General features: G+C 41.2%; 1 protein-coding gene and 1 pseudogene across 2 annotated transcripts in view; one reads left to right on the forward strand and one right to left on the reverse strand.

Annotated features, from left to right (window-relative positions):
- LOC124545008 (spermine synthase-like) overlaps positions 1 to 25,950 on the reverse strand; it is a 55,329-nt gene that overhangs the window by 16,047 nt on the left and 13,332 nt on the right. For both annotated transcript variants that reach the window (XM_047123784.1, XM_047123785.1), the window contains exons 4-6: positions 24,356 to 24,478; positions 24,048 to 24,202; positions 2,232 to 2,321 (exon numbers count right to left, since the gene is read on the reverse strand). In XM_047123784.1, the coding sequence (XP_046979740.1) occupies positions 2,232 to 2,321; positions 24,048 to 24,202; positions 24,356 to 24,478 (368 nt within the window). The remainder of the gene's footprint in view (positions 1 to 2,231; positions 2,322 to 24,047; positions 24,203 to 24,355; positions 24,479 to 25,950) is intronic.
- Positions 1,720 to 1,836, forward strand: LOC124546330 (annotated as a pseudogene).

Consider the following 25,950-nt stretch of genomic DNA (forward strand, 5'->3'; position numbering starts at 1 on the left):
TCATAGTGTTTTTTTTGGCACGTTGGTATTACAATTGCTATTGTTTTATTTATTGAGTGTAATTTTTTATTTGCAGTTCACCATTATTATTTGAATTTACATACTGTCATTTGGAGATAGTGATTGGAGCCGTGGACGCTAGAAAATAGAGTTCCAAGCAGAGAAAACTGAACATTTCCGATATATTCTTGTGTTCGAGTTCAATAGAGGGGTTACAGCGAATGATTTTCTTGTTTTAAGGTGCATCATTTTGACATTAGTTACTGTACACTTTCAGAAAGACCTTTGGAGTCCGTCATTTAAACATATTAATCATGCTGATCTCCACATCAGCGTACTCGACAACTAGCATACGTGATGTACTGTGTTCATTTCACCATTGTGCGACATTTGCATACAATGGGGGAAGGTTAAAAAAATCTGGTGTATGGCTACCGCATGCCTTAAGCCAAAATCACAGCATCCCTGCTTGCTCCTTATCAGTTGGCTTGTGAACAACAACTACTATTCCTATCATGTATAGTTACTGGTGACAAGAAATGGTGTCTTTATGCTAACATAAGGAAAAGAAAGGAACGGCTGACTAACAAAGCAGCAACTTTCCGTACAAAGACCCATGTGTATCCAGGAAAGATAATGTTATGCATCTGATGGAACAGCGAGAGTGTCGTGTACTACGAGTTGCTTCCCCAACATGTAACCATTACTGCTGACATTTACTGTTAACAACCGGGACATCCGAAAACAACCACCAGGAAGACTGCATGAAGTGATGCTACTCAACAATAACGTCCGCCCGCATTCTGCTAGACTGACAAAAAACACTATACATAAATTTACATAAATTGGGTTGGGAACACATTCCACAACCACTTTATTCACGTGATCTTATGCACTCAGATTTTCACCTTATCTTCTATCATACAACCTTCAAGGAACTTCCTTTCTGGATGAAAATGCGGTCCAAACATGGCCCGATGAGTTCTTCGCATCAAAACCTCTTGATTTCTACAGTTGTGGAAGCAAAAAGTTATCCCACCATTACTCAACTGTCATAAATAGTGAAGGTGAATATACTATTGATGACTGAAGTCATATGTGTGTCCATTGTGTTTATTAAACTTATAGAAAATGCTGCCAACTTATGCACCAACCCAATATTAAAGTCACCTGCAAAACTGATTCTTAGAGGTCTTCTAACTCTACACGAGATAGCAAGTGCATTAATCTATAGAGTTAATCCCACATTTTTTTAAGTGCAGCAGTTAAGTCCAAAATTTCTTCACTTTCTGACAAATTGCTCTTAATTTTTTGTTTTCAATAACGCCTACTCATAAAATGCCCTTCTTGCTTCATTGTTCTACAGTAAATAAAGTGATTTTAATTGTACTTGGTTGGGTGTTTTCTTTTCACTTCATTTCTGATAACCCTAATATTAATTTTATTTGACGATGAATTACTCTTATGACTCTACTAGCCTATATTCGAACTCTTACATTCTGCAATCTGCTGCCCTAAAACAAGAAGTTAAAGCAATTGTGTTATCAAGCAGCAATTTTTATTGTAATGAATATTTTGCCATTTTTCATTCCCTACTTCCGTTTTGTTAAGTTATAATATATGATGGAGCCAAATATCTAATTTCCATTTCCTTTATTCCACTTTCCATTACACCTCCACTCTTAAGTCTGGAATTATGAAAGGTATTACTCGTATATAGGCAACGGCCTTGCCGCAGTGGATACACTGGTTCCCGTGAGATCACCGAAGTTAAGCGCTGTTGGGCGTGGCCGGCACTTGGATGGGTGACCATCCAGCCGCCATGCGCTGTTGCCATTTTTCGGGGTGCACTCAGCCTCGTGATGCCAACTGAGGAGCTATTCGACCGAATAGTAGTGGCTTTGGTCAAGAATACCATCATAACGACCAGGAGAGCGGTGTGCTGACCCCACGCCCCTCCTATCCACATCCTCCTCGGAGGATGACACGGCAGTCGGATGGTCCCGGTAGGCCACTCATGGCCTGAAGATGGCGTCAATTATTGTTATTATTCATATATGCCTGGCATAATTCCCATGAAGTTCAGTGTTCCTGTTAATACCCATCTTTTTGCTATTAAGCTTTTGTTCATAAAGATTGGAAACGGAATTTGTATGCAGTTAACCTATAATAAATGTGAGGAAAATGTGTGCTTAATTAGTGTTGGTTATGAAGAAATGACTAGTACATACCTCATAATTATCTGTTTTGTACTCATCAAGACAAGTTCCACAGCACGTGCGAAGGTATTTGCGACAAGCCTTCATTACCAGTTCATCAATCTGTAATCAATACAAATTCATGCTCCAACTGAAAAAGTGTTAACAATAAATTAAGTAAATTATGTTTGAGCCACTGGAAGCATTCTCATACTTTAGCAATGATGGTAAAGGCATCAGACCACCTTCAAAGCGTGCAGAAATTTTTTGCTGGCCAAATGTCTGCGATACTGTAGCTCTGACATGACAAATTCAATAATAGTGATATTTTAAATATCCTGGAAGTAGTACTTGATGTTGGTTAAGACGTGAAAGTGACAATTCTCAAGTAAGCAACAACAAAAAAGAAATTTTGCAGGAACGTTATGAAATAATGTTTGCAAAAATGTTCTGCTAGTAAAATATATCATAATCTGAATGTATGCAAATAAAGTGATAATGCAGAGCCTTTACACTTTTCAGTTGCAAAAACCAAAGACTGTTATGCTAGGTCAAGGTCAATAACAGCTAATGGGTGGTATTTCACCATTAGTACACTTATAATAATTCACATGTGTCTTATGAAGATGCCCACAATCAGTGGATTTTGGTAAAAGCATCAATATTTCGTAACCCATTTCCTTCAACCTATGGTCTGAAAGCAATTTTATCAAACTTTTACGTTAATAACAATGACATTTACCATGATCCACTTTTCAAAATTTGCTCATTTTGTGTGCTGATGAATTGTGTGAGGCTTTCAAGGACAAATTCACTGTCATGGCTATATGAAAAGCAAGCTGTGTGTTTCAAACAGACAACTGGAAAACTAACTCTGACAGAGATTATATCATATACAGGGATAATTATTGTATCTCACCTGGTATATCTGATTATTTACTGGATCACAAGACAAAGGCAATGGGTACTCGCATGACTAACAAAAATGATCTTCCACAATGTATGGTTAATAAGTTGAGAATCCAAAAATGAAAAATGACATGACTTGACAGACGGGAACATCTGTTATCTGAAATTGAAGGACAAAAGGGATCTGATGCTCTCAACATGACACAGTGATTCACTGACAACAGCAATTGTGCATTTGTGAGATGGGCCTGTGACTACTAACAAAACCAGACATTTTGGATTACAATAATGAATGGAAAAACCAAACAAAATTATTTGTTTCCATTCAGTCACAAGGAAGCAATTCAAATGACAGAGAAAGTGTTCTTTCATTTGTTTGTAATGGACATCAACTGCGAATTCCCCCTTCATAAGCGAACTAAAATACTGATGAAAGAAAAAATGTATCCTCTCTAAGTTACAAACTTAGTTTGCTGAAATGGATCACCCACCATACGTCTGCAAAATGTGTGCCAATGTAAGTATGAGCCAGAAAGCTATACGTAACCAACTGCTCATCAAAAGACCTGTATCTAAGGACGGGAGAGTCGCACCAGTATCCAAGAAAGGAAATACGAGTAATCATTTGTATTACAGTCCTATATCACTAACTTAGATTTGCAGTGGAACATATACTGTGTGCCAACATTATGAAACACCTTGATGAAAACTTGATTGACAAAAACCCAATGCTAATTATTCTCACAATATAATGAGTGCTATCATTTGGGGATATCAAATTGATTCCATATTTTTAGATTTTCAGAAGGCTTTTGACACTACCTCACACGCGACTTCTAATCAAATTGCATGTTTATGGACTATCATCTCAGTTGTGCGACTGGTTTCAAGATTTCCTGTCAGTAATGTCAGTGTTTGCAGTAAGACATTGAGTAAAACAGAAGTAATAACTGGTGTCCCCCAAGAAAGTGTCATAGGCTCACTGCTCTTCCTGATCTCCCTAAATGATTTAGGTGTACATTATGCAATCATTTATCATCTTATAAAGTGATCACGTGAGCGTAACAAGTTTCAAAACAATTTACACTATGTGAAAAGTGGCAACTGACTCTAAATAATGAAAAGTGAGAAGAAGTCCCCCTCTTAAGTACTAAAAGGAATCCACTACACTTCAGTTACACAACAAACCACACAAATCTAAAGGCTGTAAACTGAATTAAATACTTAGGGATTATGGTTACGAATAACTTAAGTTGCAACAATCACATAAATAATAATGTGAGTAAAGCAAACCAAAAGCTACAATTTATTGCCAGAACACTTACAAACCTCCCCCCATGAACCATGGACCTTGTCGTTGGTGGGGAGGCTTGCGTGCCTCAACGATACAGATAGCCGTACCGCAGTTGCAACCACAACGGAGGGGTATCTGTTGAGAGGCCAGACAAACGTGTGGTTCCTGAAGAGGGGCAGCAGCGTTTTCAGTAGTTGCAGGGGCAACAGTCAGGATGATTGACTGATCTGGCCTTGTAACACTAACCAAAATGGCCTTGCTGTTGTTGTACTGGGAACGGCTGAAGGCAAGGGGAAACTACATCCATAATTTTTCCCGAGGGCATGCAGCTTTACTGTATGGTTAAATGATGATGGCGTCCTCTTGGGTAAAATATTCCGGAGGTAAAATGGTCCCCCATTCGGATCTCTGGGCGGGGACTACTCAGGACGACGACGTTATCAGGAGAAAGAAAACTGGCATTCTACGGATCAGAGCGTGGAATGTCAGATCCCTTAATCGGGCAGGTAGGTTAGAAAATTTAAAAAGGGAAATGGATAGGTTAAAGTTAGATATAGTGGGAATTAGTGAAGTTCGGTGGCAGGAGGAACAAGACTTCTGGTCAGGTGAATACAGGGTTATAAATACAAAATCAAAGAGGGGTAATGCAGGAGTAGGTTTAATAATGAATAAAAAATAGGAGTGCGGGTAAGCTACTACAAACAGCATAGTGAACGTATTATAGTGGCCAAGATAGACACGAAGCCCATGCCCACTACAGAAGTACAAGTTTATATGCCAACTAGCTCTGCAGATGACGAAGAAATTGAAGAAATGTATGATGAGATAAAAGAAATTATTCAGGTAGTGAAGGGAGACGAAAATTTAATAGTCATGGGTGGCTGGAATTCGACAGTAGGAAAAGGGAGAGAAGGAAACATAGTAGGCGAATATGGATTGGGGCTAAGAAATGAATGAGGAAGCCATCTGGTAGAGTTTTGCACAGAGCATAACTTAATCATAGCTAACACTTGGTTCAAGAATCATAAAAGAAGGGTGTATACATGGAAGAATCCTGGAGACACTAAAAGGTATCAGATAGATTATATAATGGGAAGACAGAGATTCAGGAACCAGGTTTTAAATTATAGGACATTTCCAGGGGCAGATGTGGACTCTGACCACAATCTATTGGTTACGAACTGTAGATTAAAACTGAAGAAACTGCAAAAATGTGGGAATTTAAGGAGATGGGACCTGGATAAACTGACTAAACCAGAGGTTGTACAGAGTTTCAGGGAGAGAATAAGGGAACAATTGACAGGAATGGGGGAAAGAAATACAGTAGAAGACGAATGGGTAGTTCTGAGGGATGAAGCAGTGAATGCAGCAGAGGATCAAGTAGGTAAAAAGACGAGGGCTAGTAGAAATCCTTTGGTAACAGAAGAAATATTGAATTTAATTGATGAAAGGAGATTGATGAAAGGAGAAAATATAAAAATGCAGTAAATGAAGCAGGCAAAAAGGAACACAAACGTCTCAAAAATGAGATCGACAGGAAGTGCAAAATGGCTAAGCAGGCATGGCTAGAGGACAAATGTAAGGATGTAGAGGCATATATCACTACGGATAAGATAGATACTGCCTATAGGAAAATTAGAAAGACCTTCGCAGAAACGAGATCCGCTTGTATGAATATCAAGAGCTCAGATGGAAACCCAGTTCTAAACAAAGAGGGGATAGCAGAAAGATGGAAGAGTATATAGAGGGCCTATACAACGGCGATGTACTTGAGGGCAATATTATGGAAATGGAAGAGGATGTAGATGAAGATGAAATGGGAGATATGATATTGCGTGAAGAGTTTGACAGAGCACTGAAAGACCTCAGTCGAAACAAGGCCCAGGGAGTAGACAACATTCCATTAGAACTAATGACGGCCTTGGGAGAGCCAGTCCTGACAAAACTCTACCATCTGGTGAGCAAGATGTATGAAACAGGCGAAATACCCTCAGACTTCAAGAAGAATATAATAATTCCAATCCCAAAGAAAGCAGGTGTTGACAGGTGTGAAAATTACCGAACTATCAGTTTAATAAGCCACAGCTGCAAAACACTAACGCGAATTATTTACAGATGAATGGAAAAACTGGTAGAAGCCGACCTCGGGGAAGATCAGTTTGGGTTCCGTAGAAATGTTGGAACACGTGAGGCAATACTGACATTACGACTTATCTTAGAAGAAAGATTAAGGAAAGGCAAACCTACGTTTCCAGCATTTGTAGATTTAGAGAATGCTTTTGACAATATTGACTGGAATACTCTCTTTCAAATTCTAAAGGTGGCAGGGGTAAAATATAGGGAGCGAAAGGCTATTTACAATTTGTACAGAAACCACATGGCAGTTATGAGTCGAGCGGCATCAAAGGGAAGCAGTGGTTGGGAATGGAGTGAGACAGGGTTGTAGCCTCTCCCCGATGTTATTCAATCTGTATATTGAGCAAGCAGTAAAGGAAACAAAAGAAAAATTTGGAGTAGGTATTAAAATCCATGGAGAAGAAATAAAAACTTTGAGGTTCGCCGATGACATTGTAATTCTGTCAGAGACAGCAAAGGACTTGGAAGAGCAGTTGAGCGGAATGGACAGTGTCTTGAAAGGAGGGTATAAGATGAACATCAACAAAAGTAAAACGAGGATAATGGAATGTAGTCTAATTAAGTCGGGTGATGCTGAGGGAATTAGATTAGGAAATGAGACACTTAAAGTAGTAAAGGAGTTTTGCTATTTAGGGAGTAAAATAACTGATGATGGTCGAGGTAGAGAGGATATAAAATGTAGACTGGCAATGGCAAGGAAATCGTTTCTGAAGAAGAGAAATTTGTTAACATCGAGTATAGATTTAAGTGTCAGGAAGTCGTTTCTGAAAGTATTTGTATGGAGTGTAGCTATGTATGGAAGTGAAACATGGACGATAACCAGTTTGGACAAGAAGAGAATAGAAGCTTTCGAAATGTGGTGCTACAGAAGAATGCTGAAGATTAGATGGGTAGAGCACGTAACTAATGAGGAAGTATTGAATAGGATTGGGGAGAAGAGAAGTTTGTGGCACAACTTGACCAGAAGAAGGGATCGGTTGGTAGGACATGTTCTGAGGCATCAAGCGATCACCAATTTAGCATTGGAGGGCAGCGTGGAGGGTAAAAATCGTAGAGGAAGACCAAGAGATGAATACACTAAGCAGATTCAGAAGGATGTAGACTGCAGTAGGTACTGGGAGATGAAGGAGCTTGCACAGGGTATTTTAGCATGGAAAGCTGCATCAAACCAGTCTCAGGACTGAAGACCACCACAAGAACAACAACAACAACAACAACAACACTTACAAAATGCAACATGTCTACTAAAGAGACAGCTTGCACTACGTTCGTCCACCCTCTTCTAGAGTATCGCTGTGCAGTGTGGGATCGGCATCAAATAGGACATCAAAAAAGTCCACAGGAGGACAGTGTGTTCTGTAGTATCGTGAAATAGAGGAGAGAGTGTCATGCATGCGATACGTACATTGGGACGGCAATCATTAAGGCAAAGGCAATTTTCATTGTGGCAGGCTCTTGCCATGAAGCTTGAATCACCAACTTTGTCCTCAGAATGTGAAAATATTTTTTTGGTGCCCATCTATATAGGGAAGAATGATGATAAAACGGAGAAATCAGAGCTCGCATGAAAAGATTTAAGTGTTTGTTTTTCCCACACGGTGTTTGAGAGTGGAACAGTAGGGAAATAGCTTGAAGATGATCCGTTGACCCCTCTGCCAGGCACTTAATAGTGAAATGCAGAGTAATCATGTAGATGTGAGTAAACATGAATTTTGAGAATAACCATAATGTCAGTTATTTGTAATATATTGTCATAAATACGCAGAGATTGGCTCAGAGTGCCAAATTGCTAAGCAGGAATGGTTATAGAGGACTAATTTGAGTCTGTAGAAGCATACATGCCTAGTGGAAAGGAAGATGCTGCATATAGGAAAATTAGAGAGGCCTTTGGTAGACAGACAAGGCATTTTATGAATTTGATATGTTCAGATGCAAGCCAGTACTGAACAAAGAATGCAAAGTTGACACGTAAAAGGAATATACATAAAGGATATACAATGGAAATAAACTTCCATGAGAATATTACAGAAAGAGAGATGAAGATGAGATGGGAGATATAATACAACTTAGAATAATGACGTACTAATTCCAGTTCCAAAGAAGGCAGGCACTGACAGATATAATTACAAAACAACCAGTTTAGTGAGTCATGGCTACAAAACACTGATACAAATTAACAGAAGAATAATAGATAAGCTGGCAAGAGTCTAAGCGAAGGGCTATAAACAGATGCTGAATGAAATGTTTTTGGCTGTCAAGAGGGAAATGTGTGAAGCCTTCAATGACTACTGTAGCAGAATATTGTCAAGTGATCTTTCACAGAACCCAAAGAAATCCTGGTTGTATATAAAAGCTGTTAGTGGCACAGAAGTTAGTCCAGTCAATAGTGAATGAGAAAGGAACTGAAATGGAGTGTAGAAAAGAAGCTGAAATGCTTAACTCTGTTTTCAAATGAAAGCCCATGAGAACTGCCCCAATTTGATCCTCGTACCACTGGAAAGATGAGTGAAATAAGATTAGTGTCTGTAGTGTCGAGAAAAAGCTGAAATCATTAAAACTGAATGAATCTCCATGCCTCGATGGAGTTCCTGTCAGAATCTATACCAAATTTGCAGCTGAATCAGCTCCTTCTTAACTATAATGTATAGTAGATCTCTTGAACAAAAAACCATGTCCAGTTCTTGGAAAAAAGCACAGGTCGCACCATGTACAAGAAGGGTTGTAGAAGAGCTCCATAGATCTACCGTCCGATATCCTTGATATCTATTTGTTTTAGAATCTTAGAGCACATTTTGGACTCAAACATAATGTGATATTTTGAACAGAATGACCTTTAATGCCAACCACCATGGATTTCAAAAACATTGATCATGTGAAACACAACTCACATATTCCGCATATGACATACTGAAGGCTTTGGATCGAGAAAACCATGTAGATGCAGTGTTTCTTGATTTCTAAAAGACATTTGACTCCGTACCGCACCTACGCTCATTAAGTACAATCATATGGGGTATCATGTGAAATTTGTGACTTGATTGAGAACTTTTTGGTAGGAAGGGGACACAATGTTACCTCAGATGGAGAGTCATTGCCAGATGAAGTAACAGGGAAATGTGTTGGGATCCTTGCTGTTCATATTGTATATTAATGACCTTGCAGACAATAATAATTGTAAAATCAGGCTTTTTGCAGATGATGCATTATCTATAATGAAGTACTCTCTGATAGAAGCTGCATAAATATTCAGTCCGACCTTAATAAGATTTCAACGTGGTGCAGACTGGCAACTTGCTCTAAATGTTCAGAAATGTAAAATTTTGCACTTCACACAATGAAAAAGCGTAGTATCCTATGCCTATAATATCAGTGAGTCACTGTTGGAATTGGCCAACTCACAAATACCTGGGTGTAACACTTTGTAGGGATAAAGAATGGAATGATTACATAGGTTCAGTTGTGCATAAAGGAGGTGGTAGACTTTGGTCTACTGGTAGAGCACTGGGGAGGTGCAATCGGTGTACAAAGGAGATCGCTTACAAATCACTTGTGCAACCGGTTCTAGAATACCACTTAAATGTGTGGGACCTGTATCAAATAGGACTAACGGGGGATATTTAATGTATCCAGAGAAGGGCAGTATGAATGGTTTGTTTAATTTGTGGGAGAGTGTCACAGGATACTGACGGAACTGAACTGGATGATTCTTGAAGACAGACTTAAACTACCATGAGAAAGTCTATTAACAAAGTTTCGAGAATTGGCTTTAAATGATTACTCTAGGAATATACTACAACCCCATACATATTGCGCACATAGGGATTGTGAGCATAACATCAGAATAATTATTGCAGACACATAGGCATGCAAACAGTCATTCTTCCTGCACTCCTTATGTGAATGGAAAAGGAAGAAACCCTAATAACTGGTACAACGAGACGTACCCTCTGCCATGCACCTCACACTGGTTTGCAGAGTATAGGTGTAGATGTAGAATGGGAGCTGCATCAAATCAATCTTTGGCAGAGTTGGGGAGTAACACCATTACTACTAACAGTTACTTCTCGAAGTTAACATTTTGTGATGGCTTTATTATTTCCATAAAGTAACTTCACATATAAGTGAGTCATTCTTATACGTAATGATTTAATAAGAGTGTCTGATGGAGTACACTGTTTTATGCTGTTTATACATTGGCTATACCCGGCTCACCCATTGTTTCCTCCTACGTAACGACCCACCCCCCACCATGTGGTTGTGGCGCCAGACTGATGGTATCTCACATACTGGTGGCATGTCCCCTTCTTTCAACCCTTCATGCTAAGTATAGTCTTCCTGCTTCCTTAAATTTAATATTAGCAGACGATCCATGGATGGTTGACCTGGTCCTCTGTTTCCTCCATGAAAGTGGTTTTTATTTCCAGATATAAGGTTGCCCTTTAGTCTAGGAGCAGGGGCGAGTTGGTTGTGGTTGGGACTCCTTTTGCAGTCTTTATGGTCTGTGACCCCATGATGACCCCCCCCCCCCCCCTTTTCTTCCAGTTTTTAGATTTGGTCTCACCTTTTACGCTTTTACTGTGTGTGTTTAATGTTCATTCTTTTATAATTTGACTCCTCTGCTCATGGAGTTAAAATAATTAAACAATATGGAGGGAGGCCTGAGAAACAAAAAGGAGGGCACTGTGAATGGCTATAAGTTTGGTGAAAATACACTACATGATCCTGGCAACAAATGGTGCTCAAAGCCAGTAGGAGTTGTGAAAGCGTATCCCACCTTATCAGTAGTCTTACAACCATCATTGTAAAAGATGGCACCCTGGAACTCTGCAAGGACGGCACATAGAAGATGCTGGTAAATCACAGGAGCAACACAGACCTTAGGACCCTGGAAGAGATCGGTCCTAATCTGTGGTCTAGGCACCGCCCAGGGGGTATGGGGGGGGGGGGGGGGGGTATGGGAGGAAAGACATGGGGTGCAGTCCAGTGAGTGCAGATCCCAGCAGAGGCTAGTGAGATGCATGCCAACCGGCAATATCACCCTTGAGCGGGTGTTAGGAGGGAGACATCCCTCACTGGCGAAGAGCGTAGGGTACACAGGATGGTCAGGGAATCAGCGAATGGCGACTGCGTAAGAAACAAGGAGTTGGCTCCATCGGATGTGTAGAGGGGGAATCCCTGCTTCTGTGAGGAGATTATCAACAGGGCTAGTGTGAAAGGTGCCAATAGCCAGACACAACCCACAATGATGGACAGGGTCAAGGAGTTTCAAAGTGGAAGGAGCTGCTGTGCCATAAAGCTGATTACCATAATTGTCTGGACAAGACCAGAGCACGGTAAAGATGGAGAAGAGTGGAACAGTCTGCACCCCAAGATGTGTGGGCCAAGAGGCAGAGAGCATTAAGCTACCACATGCATGTAGTCTTTAGATGGCAAATGTGGGACAGCCATGTTAGCTTGTTATAAAAAATAAGGCCCAAGAAACGGGACTGCTACATCGAGGAGCTGGTTGCCTAAATAAAGTTCAGGATCAGGGTGTACTGTGGGTCAATGACAAAAATACATAGCCCGCATTTTGGAAGGGGAAAACTGGAAGCCATGGGCGGTGGCCCAAGCAGAGGCCCATCGGACAGTACCTTGTAGCTGGTGCTCGGCAGATGCCACAGAGTGGGAGCTGCACCAGATGCAAAAATCGTCAACGTACAATGCCGGGATAACCAGAGGCCCAACAGAAGTCACAAGCACATTTATGGCAATGAGGAGGAATGTGAAACTTAGCACACAACCCCAAGGGATACCATTCTCCTGAATCTGAGGGTTGCTGAGAGAAGTGCCAACTCGAACCCGGAAGAGCCGATAAGATAAAAACTCGCCAATAAAAATCTGGAGGGGACCATGGAAACCCCAGTCATGGAGGGTAACCAATATGTGATGGCACCAAGCCATGTCATACACCTTATGTAGGTCCAAGAAAACTGCGACAAGGTGCCAGCAGTGCGTAAAAGCCGGTCGGATGGCGGAATCCAGTTGGAGTAAATGATCACTTTGAGATTGCCCTGCCCGGAAGCCACACTGATATGGTGACAAAAGGCCCTGAGATTCGAGTACCCAACATAATCAAGAGTTGACCATCCTTTTGAGCAGTTTACAAAGCACATTCGTAAGGCTAATGGGTCAGTAGCTGCCTAGAGACGTTGGGTTTTTCCAGGGCTTAAGGACGGGGATAACTATACTGTCGCGCCATTGTGCCGGAAAAGCACCCGTGAGCCAGATCTGATTGAAGACCCTGAGGAGCTGTTGCCTCTGGGGAATGTCCAAGTGTTGAATCATGTGATTATGCATGGAATCTGGCACTTGTGAAGAGCTAAGAGCCTGCACCAGTTCCCATTCAGCAAACAGTGCATTATATGGCTCAATGTGGTGCAGGATGAAATGGAGGGGGGTCTGTTCAACTCTGCATTTCTGCTGGAGAAAGGTAGGAGAGTAGGAAGTGGACGACGATGCAATCACAAAGTGTCACAAGGTGTTCCGTGAGGACCAATGGATCAGTGCACAGAGCTCCTTGGAGGGTCAGACCCTGGACAACTGACCATTGCTGGCAGCCCAGAACGCTACGGAGCTTTGACCAAACCTGCGAGAAAGAGGCATACGTCCCCAGGGAGGAGAAACAGCACTCCCAGCATTCCTTTTTACTTCGCTTACTAAGGTAATGAGCCTTAGCTCGGAGATGCTTAAAAGTGAAGATGTTGGTCTGGGAGGGGTTTTGCTTAAATCACTGCGGCGCTCGTCGGCAGTCCTGGACAGTGACTGCGACGTCCTTGGTCCAGCACGGTACTGGCCGATGACGAGGAGGCCCTGTGGATAGGGGGACAGCAGTGCCAGCAGCACGAAGAAGAGCAGCAGAGATGCCTTGCACGACTACATCAATGGAATTCGAGAGGGAGGTGTCAAAGCAAATAGCAAACCTGTATAAAGGCCAATTGGCCTTGCAGAATGCCCAAGGTGGGGGCCTGTCTTCCTGGCGGCAGCAGGGGAACGAGAGAGTCACTGGAAAGTGGTCACTGTCACTAGGGTCATCGTGGGATGACCAATGTAGGGAAGCCACGAGGACAGGGAGAGGAGATTGTGAAATCAATAGCAGAGAAGATGAGTGGCACTGATGTGGTTGGCGGAACCATCATTGAGGAGAGAGAAATCTAAGTCCGCGGTAAGTTGATCAATAAGGAGACACTGACCCGTTGAAGTGACACTCCCCCACAGTGGACGGTGGGCGTTGAAATCCCCAAGGAGGAGAAATGGGGGTGGGAGTTGCTGGTTTAAGGTAGATAGTGGAACGTAGGCAAGTGGCCGACCTGGAGGGAGATAGACATTTCAAAGGGTGATTGCCGGAGTCATTTGCACTCTAACCGCTATCACTTCCAAGGTGGTATGTAAGGGGATCCAGTCACTAAGGACATCAGAGCAAACCAAAGTGCAGATCCCACCAGATGCTATCCCAGGGTCATGTCCATTATAATTATCCAGGCTGTTAATGCTGTGGTCGGTTGATGAATTCTGTGTCAAGTCCCAATGTTTCGTTCCCGTCTGCGGAGGACATCTTCACGGGTGTCTGTAGCTCGATGGAAGGTCCAACACACTGGCTCGCTAGCGGCCATGAAAGTCTACATTTTAGTTAGTATCCCACAGTTCCGATAACCACGGAAAGTTGGCGAGTGGTCATCACAGAAATGCATTCTTGTAGAACAAGACAGAATGCAGGATAAGAGGAGACAAGATGTTGCAGTTCCGGTAGGTGATGATAGTATCCGTTGCAGTTCCACTGGATGTTAATGTGGCATGAATCCAAGGCAGGCATGAAGTAACTGAGGAGATGGTCAGGTCACTTTGTCAGTAGTTGTCACTGACAAGGATGGGGTGACACCCATAAATAAGATGGCAGACTCAGGTTGCTAGAGGGGAGTTGGCACCTCCGGGTGCACCAGGGGGTACCTTATCGTGGGATTTATGTTTCTTCTCCTCCTCTTTCTGAGGTGGAGGAGGGCAGGACAGAGGGGGAGTACAGGGAGAGCGGGCGACCCTGGGGTGCACAGATGGTGTGCCTCGTGGTGGTGAGAGTCTTCTGGCCTGAGAGATGCAGGGAGAGGGTTCCTGGGAGAAAGCCCAATCACCGGCAGATGCCAAAGAAGAGGGGCACTTCTTCGGCCCGGGAGGGTGAGCATTTCCATGACGGAGGGTCGTGGGAACTGCGAGGGAGGTGGAGAGGAGAGTGGGCAGGACTGGGGTAAGGACGAGGCGGGGGGGCGGGGGGGGGGGGGGGGGTGGGGGTGGGGGGAAGTAACAGAGGCAAAAGTGGAAGATTGTGACACCGGATGGAGTCTCTCATACTTTTGGCGAGCCTCCGCATAAGAAAGACGATCCAGGGACTTGTATTCTTGTATCTTCTTTTCTCTCCTGTAAGCCGGGCAATCCGGTGAGCGAGGGGAGTCATGGTCACAGCACAGCTGACACACACAAGCGGCAGAACACAAGGGCTTCCCTCATGGACTGGGTGGCCACAGTCACCACACAAAGGGTCTGCCGTAAAGTGGGAAGTCATATGCCCAAAACGCAAGCACAAAAAGCACTGCATAGGTGGAGGGATGTATGGCTTCATGTCACATCTGTAGCACATAACCTTGACGACCTCTGGGAGGGCAGCCCCCTCGAAAGCCAGAATGAAGGCGCCAGTATCGGTGGAGGTGTCTTTGCGACCCTTCTGCACACGTTGAACAAAATGAATGTCACACCGCTCCAGATTAGCCCGGAGTTCCTCATCAGTTTGCAGGATGAGGTCCCTATGAAAAATTACGCCCTGGGCCATATTCAGAGATTGGTGAGGAGTGATAGACACTGGGATGTTGCCAAGACGACTACAGACACGAAGAGCTGTGGACTGGGTGGCAAAAGAAGCTTTGATCAACAGAGAGCCCGAACAAATCTTACTAATAGTCTCCACTTCACCCCAAACTTGTTTTCGATGTTTTCCACAAAAAACAATGGCTTTGTGGCAGTGAAAGTGCCCCATCCATCCTAGTACAGACAAGGTAACGGGGTTTCAGCCCAAGACTGCGAGCCTGGCCCTCCTCCTATGGGGTAGCCAGGGAAGGGAAGGCTGCCAGGTCATACAGGGCAGCATTAAGGATCCTTCACCATTCAAAGAGACAGTCGTGTGAGAATGGCCAGATTTTTTGCAGCTTGATATGCTTCATGCACCAAGCACTCACTCTGAAACCACCCACTCCAACTAGGGAATCTCCCCATGGGCACCACCCAGCCACAGAAAGGTCTGTTGGCACGGCGGCTGTTGCCCGGAGTTCTGATGCTACAAGAAGACAAGCAACCACTCCTTGGCATACACAGGGAGGGAACAGCTCAGGTATCAGTAGAGTGATCATTGTATTGTCAGGGGGCTCAGCCATATTGGTACATAACAGCCCCACCACATGGACTGGCTACATGTGCTGGTGACCCAGCAAGGTGGAAGGAGGCTACAGTGGGGAAGGGAGAAGGGAAGGGAGAGAGGAATCCACACAGTAGATGCTAGGGAGAGAGTTCTTTCCCATATGGGTCACACTAAAAGCAGGAAATTTTGAAGTGGAGGTCAAACCTCAAGTGGGGACAGAAACACCAAAAGAGTGAAAAAACAGGCAAAAGGAACAAAATTGCAACCAATACAGGAAACCAGAGGAATAGCCAGGTTGATATAAATCAGAACACAAAGAGGGGAAGAAAGTGGTGACAAGGAAGGAGCGAGGATAGATAGGGAGGGAGGGGACAGGGAGAAGGAAATGCAGCATGGGAATGAAGAATGAGCTGCAATAGCTCAGGGCCCGGTGTGCGCCACTCATGAAAGAACCGTGAGCCCCCTGGGGGCTATTGGAACTGGAGCAGACTGTGCAAGCATAGAGACTTCACTAATGGCACAGCACTATTTCTTTACTGTTCCACACTAACAGCACACCGAGAAAAACGAACACTTGAATCTTTCCGTGTGTGCTCTGAATTTTCTTATTTTATAACAATGATCATTTCTCTCTGTGCAGATGGGTGTCAAAATATTTTTGCAGCAGAACATTGGAGATTGAAATTTTATGAAAAATGCTTGCCCCAACAACAAATAATTCCTTTGTTTTAATGATTGCCACCCCAACTCATTTATCATATCCTCTCTCTCTCTCTCTCTCACACACACACACACACACACAATTTTGCAATAATACAAATGAACTGTTCTGATTTGAACTTTTGTAATGTTCTCTTTCAACCTATGTGGTAGGAAAACTATACAACACAGCAGTACTCTCACAGAGGACAGACAAGCATAGTGTAGGCAGTCTCTTTAGGCTGCCAATGAAATGCAGCCTTTGGTTTGCCTTCCCCCACAACATTATCTATATGATCAACCGATTTAAGTTGTTGTAACTGTAGTGCCTAGGTATTTAGAACTGACAACCTTTAGATTTGCCCGATTTATGGTGTAACTGTACTTTAATGGATTCCTTTTAGCATTCATGCAGATGACTGCACACTTTTCATTACTTAGAGTCAACTGCCACCCTTTGCATTAGGTATTTTGCCTAAATCATTTTCCAATTGGTTTTGATCTGATGGCTTTACTAGACAGTAAATGACAGCATCTTCCACAAATATTCCAAGAGTGCAGCTCATATTGTCTCCTAAATTGTTTATATAGATTAGAAATAGCAGGGGGGGGGGGGGCTATAACATTTCCTTGGGGAATGCCACATATAACTTCTATTTTACTCTTTCTGTCAATTACTATTAATTATCTTTTCTGACAGGAAATCATGAATCGAGTTGCACAACTGAGACAGTACTCCATAGGCAATTAACCTGATTAGAAGCCACTTGTGTGGAAATCTACAAATAAGGAATCAATCTGAGATCCTCTGTCCACAACACTCATTACTTTGTGAGAATAAAGAGCTAGTTGTGTTTCAGAAGAACAATATTTCCTGAATTCATACTGTCTGTCAATAGATTTCTTTCTTTCTTCTTCTATTCCTTCTCCTCCTTTTGACGTAATTCATAATGTTTGGACACAGTTTATGTTCCAAAATCCTACTGCAAATCAGTGTCAGTGATATGCGACCTGTGCAACTTCCCCGTCTTTAGGCATGTAAATTTTGTCAAGCGAGCAGTTGTATATGATTATTCAGTACAGAGCTATTATATCAGCATACTCTGAAAGAAATCAACACTGACCGGAGAAATGTGCATTTATCAAGCAATTTAAGCTGCTTTGCTAGAATGAGGATATTTACTTCTAAGTAGTTGTTGTTGTTGTCTTCAGTCCTGAGACTGGTTTGATGCAGCTCTCCATGCTACTCTATCCTGTGCAAGCTTTTTCATCTCCCAGTGCCTACTGCAACCTACACCCTTCTGAATCTGCTTAGTGTATTCATCTCTTGGTCTCCCTCTACGATTTTTACCCTCCACGCTGCCCTCCAATACTAAATTGGTGATCGCTTGATGCCTCAGAACATGTCCTACCAACCGATCCCTTTTTCTGGTCAAGTTGTGCCACAAACTTCTCTTCTCCCCAATCCTATTCAATACTTCCTCATTAGTTATGTGATCTACCCATCTAATCTTCAGCATTCTTCTGTAGCACCACATTTCGAAAGCTTCTATTCTCTTCTTGTCCAAACTATTTATCGTCCATGTTTCACTTCCATACATGGCTACACTCCATACGAATACTTTCAGAAATGACTTCCTGACACTTAAATCACTACTGGATGTTAACAAATTTCTCTTCTTCAGAAACACTTTCCTTGCTATTGCCAGCCTACATTTTATATCCTCTCTACTTCGACCATCATCAGTTATTTTGCTCCCTAAATAGCAAAACTCCTTTAGTACTTTAAGTACCTCATTTCCTAATCTAATTCCCTCAGCATCACCCGACTTAATTAGACTACATTCCATTATCCTTGTTTTGCTTTTGTTGATGTTCATCTTATATCCCCCTTTCAAGACACTGTTCATTCCATTCAACTGCTCTTCCAAGTCCTTTGCTGTCTCTGACAGAATTAGAATGTCATCGGTGAACCTCAAAGTTTTTATTTCTTCTCCATGAATTTTAATACCTACTCCGAATTTTTCTTTTGTTTCCTTTACTGCTTGCTCAATATACAGATTGAACAACATCAGGGAGAGGCTACAACCCTGTCTTACTCCCTTCCCAACCACTGCTTCCCTTTCATGTCCCTCGACTCATAACTGCCATCTGGTTTCTGTACAAATTGTAAATAGCCTTTCGCTCCCTGTATTTTACCCCTGCCACCTTTAGAATTTGAAAGAGAGTATTCCAGTCAACATTGTCAAAAGCTTTCTCTAAGTCTACAAATGCTGGAAACGTAGGTTTGCCTTTCCTTAATCTTTCTTCTAAGATAAGTCGTAAGGTCAGTATTGCCTCACGTGTTCGATTTCTACGGAATCCAAACTGATCTTCCCCGAGGTTGGCTTCTACTAGTTTTTCCATTCGTCTGTAAAGAATTCGTGTTAGTATTTTGCAGCTGTGACTTATTAAACTGATAGTTCGGTAATTTTCACATCTGTCAACACCTGCTTTCTTTGGGATTGGAATTATTATATTCTTCTTGAAGTCTGAGGGTATTTCGCCTGTTTCATACATCTTGCTCACCAGATGGTAGAGTTTTGTCAGGTCTGGCTCTCCCAAGGCCGTCAGTAGCTCCAATGGAATGTTGTCTACTCCGGGGGCCTTGTTTCGACTCAGGTCTTTCAATGCTCTGTCAAACTCTTCACTCGGTATTGTATCTCCCATTTCATCTTCATCTACATCCTCTTCCATTTCCATAATATTGTCCTAAGTTACTTATTCAAATTCTGGAATATTTACTTCATATTCTATGGTGAAAAATTTAGAGAACTGTATTTAGTAACACCACTTTAGTGGCACTGCCATTAGCAACACTACCATAACTATCTTGCTGTGAAGCAATTGACTGTGCCTTGCTGCTAATGTACTTTACATACAAGACAGAATTGCTCTGGATTTTCTGCCAGATTTTGGCTTCATTGTGGAAACTATTACAAGCATCTCGCAATGAAGTTCAAGCTAAATTTCGAGCTTCTGTAAAACTTCACCAATCTTGGAAATTTTATGTTCTTTTAAATTTGGCATGCTTTTTTGTTGCTTCTGCAACAGTGTTCTGCCTGTTCCGTGTAGCTTGGGGGGTCAGTTCTGTCTCTGATTTACTTGGTATAAATCCTTCTTTGCTGTTGATACTATTTCTTTGAACTTGAGCCACATCTGGTCTGCACTTTTATATTTAGTTTGGAAAGGAATTGAGGGTGTCTATTAGGAAGACATAAACCGAATTTTTATCTGGATTTTAAATAGATGTATTTTGCATTTATTTTTGGTGGGTTTGAATGTTACGGTATTCAGTCTTGCTACAATGACCTTGAGGCATCTACCATGTTGCTCCCCTTCCTCCTTGGGATTATTTGTTTATGCAACCATTTACACTTCAAGTGGGTTCGTGAACTAATCATTCAAAATAATTTTTGGAGAAAGGCATGAAACAGCATCTGTTCTAAAAGCTAACTTCAACTTACAACAACTATTTTTGCCAATGCATTGAGGGTAGATTGATGTCACAACTGTATGAGTACGGCAGGTACCTATTTGAAATGAGACTGAAGTCTTCTTTGAACTATTCAGGAACAGTACTATCTGAATAGGGATTAATGTTTTCCAGTTGCCACATATAACTGTGTACTAGCACACAGGAACTTCTTATCTCAATTTCACTAAAAGGTAAACTTCTGATAGCAATAAACACTCCACCACTAACTGTATTTGATCCAACCTTTCAGAACACAGCGAGGTCCTCTGCAACAATTTTGGCTGAACTTATTTTCAGCTTTAGCCAGCTTTCTGTACCTGCAACGATTTGAGACTCAGTGCCTTCTATCAATACTTGGAGTTCTGGTTCTTTCGCAACACAGCTACAACTATAATACTGACTGCTGCTATCCTCCCTTGTTCATCCTGCACACTTTAAAACTGAACACCTTTATGCACTTTCCCAAGATCCTCCAATCCAAAGAAAACTGTCCAGTATACTCCACACAGCCACTGCTACCTGCCACCGCCTGTGTATAGCAAAACACTGACCTACTAAGAAAGAACTAGTACCCCACCACCCTATGGCACAAGTCGAATCTGCAGCCTACACAGTCACAGAACTGTCTAATCTTCTGATTTGGAACCTCCACTGGGCTCTGTACCAAAGATCTGCAATCAGTCCTGTCTATGATGTTACATGGTGAGCTCTGTCCTTATTTTGCAAGAAAGGCTGGTGGTCTTTACCAATTCATATAGCTGCCTGAAATTAGAATCTCCTCCAATTCAAAGGGTATATATCATTAGTACCAACATGAGCCACCCACCTGCCATTGGCTGCACCCTGTGCTCTTCATGGCATTCAGAAGGACCTGCTCTGCATCTAGGATAACTCCCCCTTTTATACACAGAGTGAACACTGTACTACTTCCGTTCCTTGGTAGCCATGTTCCGAAGGGCCCCATTACATGTCTAACATTGGAGCTCCCAATTACCAATAATCCCTCCTTTGTGACTACCTGGATCTTGTGGGCTGAGAGGCTTCCTCTAAAACGGAGCAAACGAGTGCATCTGGCTCAGGATCTTTGTCGGCCACAGATAGCACCTTAAACATGTCTGTCAGTGCATTGTTGAGGTCTTTTGATTGGTTCCTTGGAAAGCCTTTCATTGTCTGCTACATCTTGGGACCTCCCATTGGACAATGGGTGAGGGGTCAACCTCAGTGCAAGCAGGCATTGACAGTAGTGGAGCAATCAGAAGGCATGTGGGACTTGCTGTACGTCCATAGGATGCCCACAATGATGTCCACCGGGCAACAGCCTCAAGCTGCATAACCCAAGCCACCACCACGTAGAGCTGTGAAGGGGCATCCGAACACAGTGAACACAGTTCCTATTCGTACTGAAGACAGTGGAAATTTACACTAAACAGTTATTAAAATGCAAGACACTGCCCAGTAAGCACACAAACATGCAAGAAACTTAAAAATTAAAATAGTAACCACACAGGTAGCCAAAAATGAGTCACTCCTGTTCGGAACTTGTAAAAATAATTCACCAACGAATGCTGTACTCGCCTGTGCTGTTGCAGAAATAGAAGCATCCCCCTGACTGACTGCCTAACTGACAGGTGCTTAACTGACAGGTGCTATTTTTGTGCAGGTTCCTGTGTTTCACATTAATGTGGAATCCAGTTTACATTCTCAATCTTGGAAAGATGAAAAATGAATTTAGTATACAGCAACTGAAATTGCCTACTTCTGCTGAAGACATGTGCATGTTATTTGCCAGCTAATTTCTTGGACTTTTATTTAAATGATGGCGACATTCTGTCAGAAACAAATGGAAACATTAGAATAAATAGAAAAAACCTGACAATCCTGTAAATTGTGGTTCAAATGCAATAGTTGTGCCACTAAGAGTCTGGAACAAGCCCAGAGAAAATGTGTACTATAGTAACTTTCAGTGATAAAGAAAAGACTGTCGAATTTTTGGTTTAAGGAAGGGGGAAGAAAATATTTAAGCAATGTGCAGAGCTGGTCTTGTTTCATGGAGTGGGGGAAGAGGGGGGGGGGGGGGGGTGGAAGAAGAAGAAGAAAGAAGGCAGTTGGTTGTGCGATATCTGAATGCATATACAACAATGCCATTGACAAGTATGAGTAGATTACTGTTTCCATGGCTTTATATCCGTCTTCAGGAACCTCACAGCAAATTTGGCCCAAAAATAAAAAAGGACTTTTAATCTATGTATCAAAATCAAGGAAAAAGGGAAAGATTAACTGTCAACATTTCATTCAAAACCTCTTAACAGCTGCAGAAAATAATTGTTTTTATTGGACCCTTGGCCAAGATATAATGACACCACTATTTTCAAGGACGACAAAGAAAACGTTGTTGATATAGCATAGATTCCACTTGAAACAATGAATGTTATTCAACTACTTGATAAAGAAGTTTTTCAAGAATGGAAAGCATTTTTTACGAAATTGTTGCACAATATAATTTCTGATAACTTAATCATTTCAGGTTTATTAGCGGAACAGTGTTCTTAAACTACAATAATTTGTCCATTGTCAGTTTGCTTTGCTATGTTTTACAAATCTGATTGAGTACGCATGGTACACAGTGCAAGCAATGGCTGGGATCATTTCTTTCTCTGTCCCAATTCTGTCTAAATGAAACTTAAAATTTATGTCAACTGTTTGAATGCATTAGTTTTTATTTTGTCAAGTGTGTCTGGTGCAAGGAAAAGTTTTTGTCATTCAAAAGACACTTTGCATTTTTGTAACAACCATAGGGAATAAACAAGGAATTTCATTAGTAAAATGTACAATATTCAAAAATTGTCATAAGAACTGTGCTAAAGGAATTATAAATGACATATATGCAAGAAATATTTCATTTCCACAAATTGAAATCCCAACTGAGACAAGTTGTGTACAGTCATTACCTTGGTTTTATTTCCTCTGCTAGTCACCACTGTAAGAATTACATCTGCAATGAATTGAAAGTTATTTAAAAAATTAAGAGTGCAATATTCTTTCTGGTATGATTTAGGTCCTTAAAATTTGTGTATGTGCACTCTGGATTTTTTTCACTATACTTGTCACAGCTTCTTTTTCTTCTCCTTATTCTCATTCACCAATTTGTGCATTAGGAAAGAAGAGCTATACAAACTGCTGTTACAAGTAGTCCTTTGTGTGACAAAAATTAACTTTAACCTAAAAAAAACTTGCGTAGCTTCTTAGCAACTAAAATTTTGACGCTGTGTTTCTTTCAGTGTGTTCTTCCTGTGTAAGAAATTTCAGGGTAGATTTTGAAATGTCAAACTGGACCATTCCCTTGACAAATATCCTTGTCTGTCATACTGCAAGATATGCACCTAGGCGCTAATCAACTTGTTAATTGTCAGTTTCAATTTGAGTTCCATTCACCAATACCAATAAAATCATGTAACTGCACAGGTTACAATCAACCACTGAAACATCATCACAGAGAATGGGGGAAATTTTTTTGAAGGTAGCGTCACTAATGCTGACACTGTATGCACTCTGTTATGAAACTATCAGTTTCATCAGTCACACTGTGCAATGAAAATATTTTCCTTCTTGAAATATTCATTTCTGACCCCTGGTTGTTTATCTCAAAATATTTAACACAGTATCAACTACCACTTATTTTAATTCTATAGATTAGGGATAACCACACATTTAAGTGCTAATTAAATAACTAAGATCAAGTTATTAAATTTAGTGATCAAACTCTTAGTATAAAAATAAGATGTTCTACAAGTGCAGGATGCTATCATTTTCAATGAAAGCAAAACTGTACAATAATAGTAAAATCTCATAACTTACCTCCACCATTGTAACAAATTTTGGATTCTCTTTAAGAAGTTCCCATAAAAGAGCTCCATCTCCACCACCTAAAATAATTATTTCTTTTCCTGCATAGCTCTCCTTGCCTCTCTGCATTAATGTCTCAGTGTACACCAGGTCACTCTCTGACATATCTTGATATGACAGAAACAATGTTATTAGTTTATGTTCAGTGTAAAATAAAATTACCACCACAACAAAATAAAATAGTAAAGCATTAATTTAATTTACACATCTAAAAGTAAATTATTTCTGACACCAACTTGTATTAATTGTTTTTTACATACTCTGAAGATCATCCAGAACCAAGAGATTTCCCAGGCTACGAGAATGAACGATCTGTATTTTCTGGTATGGTGATCTCTCTTCATACAGAACCTCATCTATGTCATACTCCAGAATACGTTCATCTGCAAAATGAAATTAGTGATCAGAAATAAAAAGTGGACCACTTCTGCCTTTCTAAATAAGTATATAATTTGTTGGTGCAATGTCATTCATTGCATTGCTTAAGTGTCAGCAAAGTTTCATTGTCATCTGTCACTCATAGAGGGGGGGGGGGATCTAGTATATAACTTTAAGACATGTCAACTACGCTGAAGCAAGCATTCGATTTTTAAGCATAAAAATTACAGAATGCTAATGTTTCAGTTCAGCTAACAATCTCGACAACATACACTGGATTTCCCGATTTTTGTCACGTTGGAGATATAACAATGACAGTTCACTGACACTCGAGCATTACACTGAATGGCTCTGGTTTTCTTCCAATCAAGAGTCATCTCAGACAGCTAGAAGATGTTTCATCAAAATACCACTGAGTATAGCAGCGTCATATGGCACAATGCCTGAAAAACTTGCCAACGTTTCCCTTCCATTTACCAAATTATCTCCTTCCCTTCTGCTCTTTCGTCACCTCGCATTTTAATCACCAAAGCTTGATGTTCAACCTTCAGTGTTGAACATTCCCATTAAGATGTCTTTAAGAGCAATTATTCAGGCACTGATGAAAGATAACAGCCTCATGCAACTCCAATTATTATAAAACCATTTTTTTCATATTGTTGTGCACATAATAAGCACTGCAGAGCAAAAAATTAAACATATCAGCTACTCATCAAAAAATTAAACATATCAGCTACTCATCAAAAAATTAAACATATCAGCTACTCATCAAAAAATTAAACATATCAGCTACTCATCAAAAAATTAAACATATCAGCTATTCATGCAGGCTGCAATAAGATTTAGAACAAACAACATGAACTAAAACTTACCAAAAGAGTTTACTAAAAATTAACAAACAAAAGCAGTTCCTTTAGTGCACAGATTTAATTTTATTTACAAGGAACAATTCAACTTTATAACAAAGAGCTTTTAAACTACTTAAAAGTGTGTGCTATGGGCATAATTCATAGTTACAAATATATATATTTATAATATACCAGTGTGTTATGCAGCATGCTTTAATTAAATGACTGAGAACATGCTGAAAAAGGGATTAAAATTGTTGTTGCTGGTTAATTTGTACAAAATAAATATGAACAATGGAGAAAAGATGGAGCAGGAAGATTTGGGGGAAGGGGAGAAAGGGTGAGATGTGGGGAAGAGAGGGAACAAGGGAGAGGGGAGGGAGAGGGAGGGAGTGGGGAGGAAGGGGGGGGGGGGGAGAGAGAGAGAGAGAGAGAGAGAGAGAGAGAGAGAGAGAGAGCTGTGGCAGCAGTTTAATGTAAGAACGTACCTGGTTCACTGATCCTCATTACTCTAACTGACAGTTACACTCAGTTCTTAATACAAGTAGTTTACAAGCGACATGACAGGTTTTTCAAGTATGGCAATTCTGATACCTCTGAATAAAATAGTCATTCTATCCTACAACTGG

The sequence above is a fragment of the Schistocerca americana genome, chromosome 8 (assembly GCF_021461395.2).
Source record: "Schistocerca americana isolate TAMUIC-IGC-003095 chromosome 8, iqSchAmer2.1, whole genome shotgun sequence".
Lineage (NCBI taxonomy): Eukaryota > Metazoa > Arthropoda > Insecta > Orthoptera > Acrididae > Schistocerca > Schistocerca americana.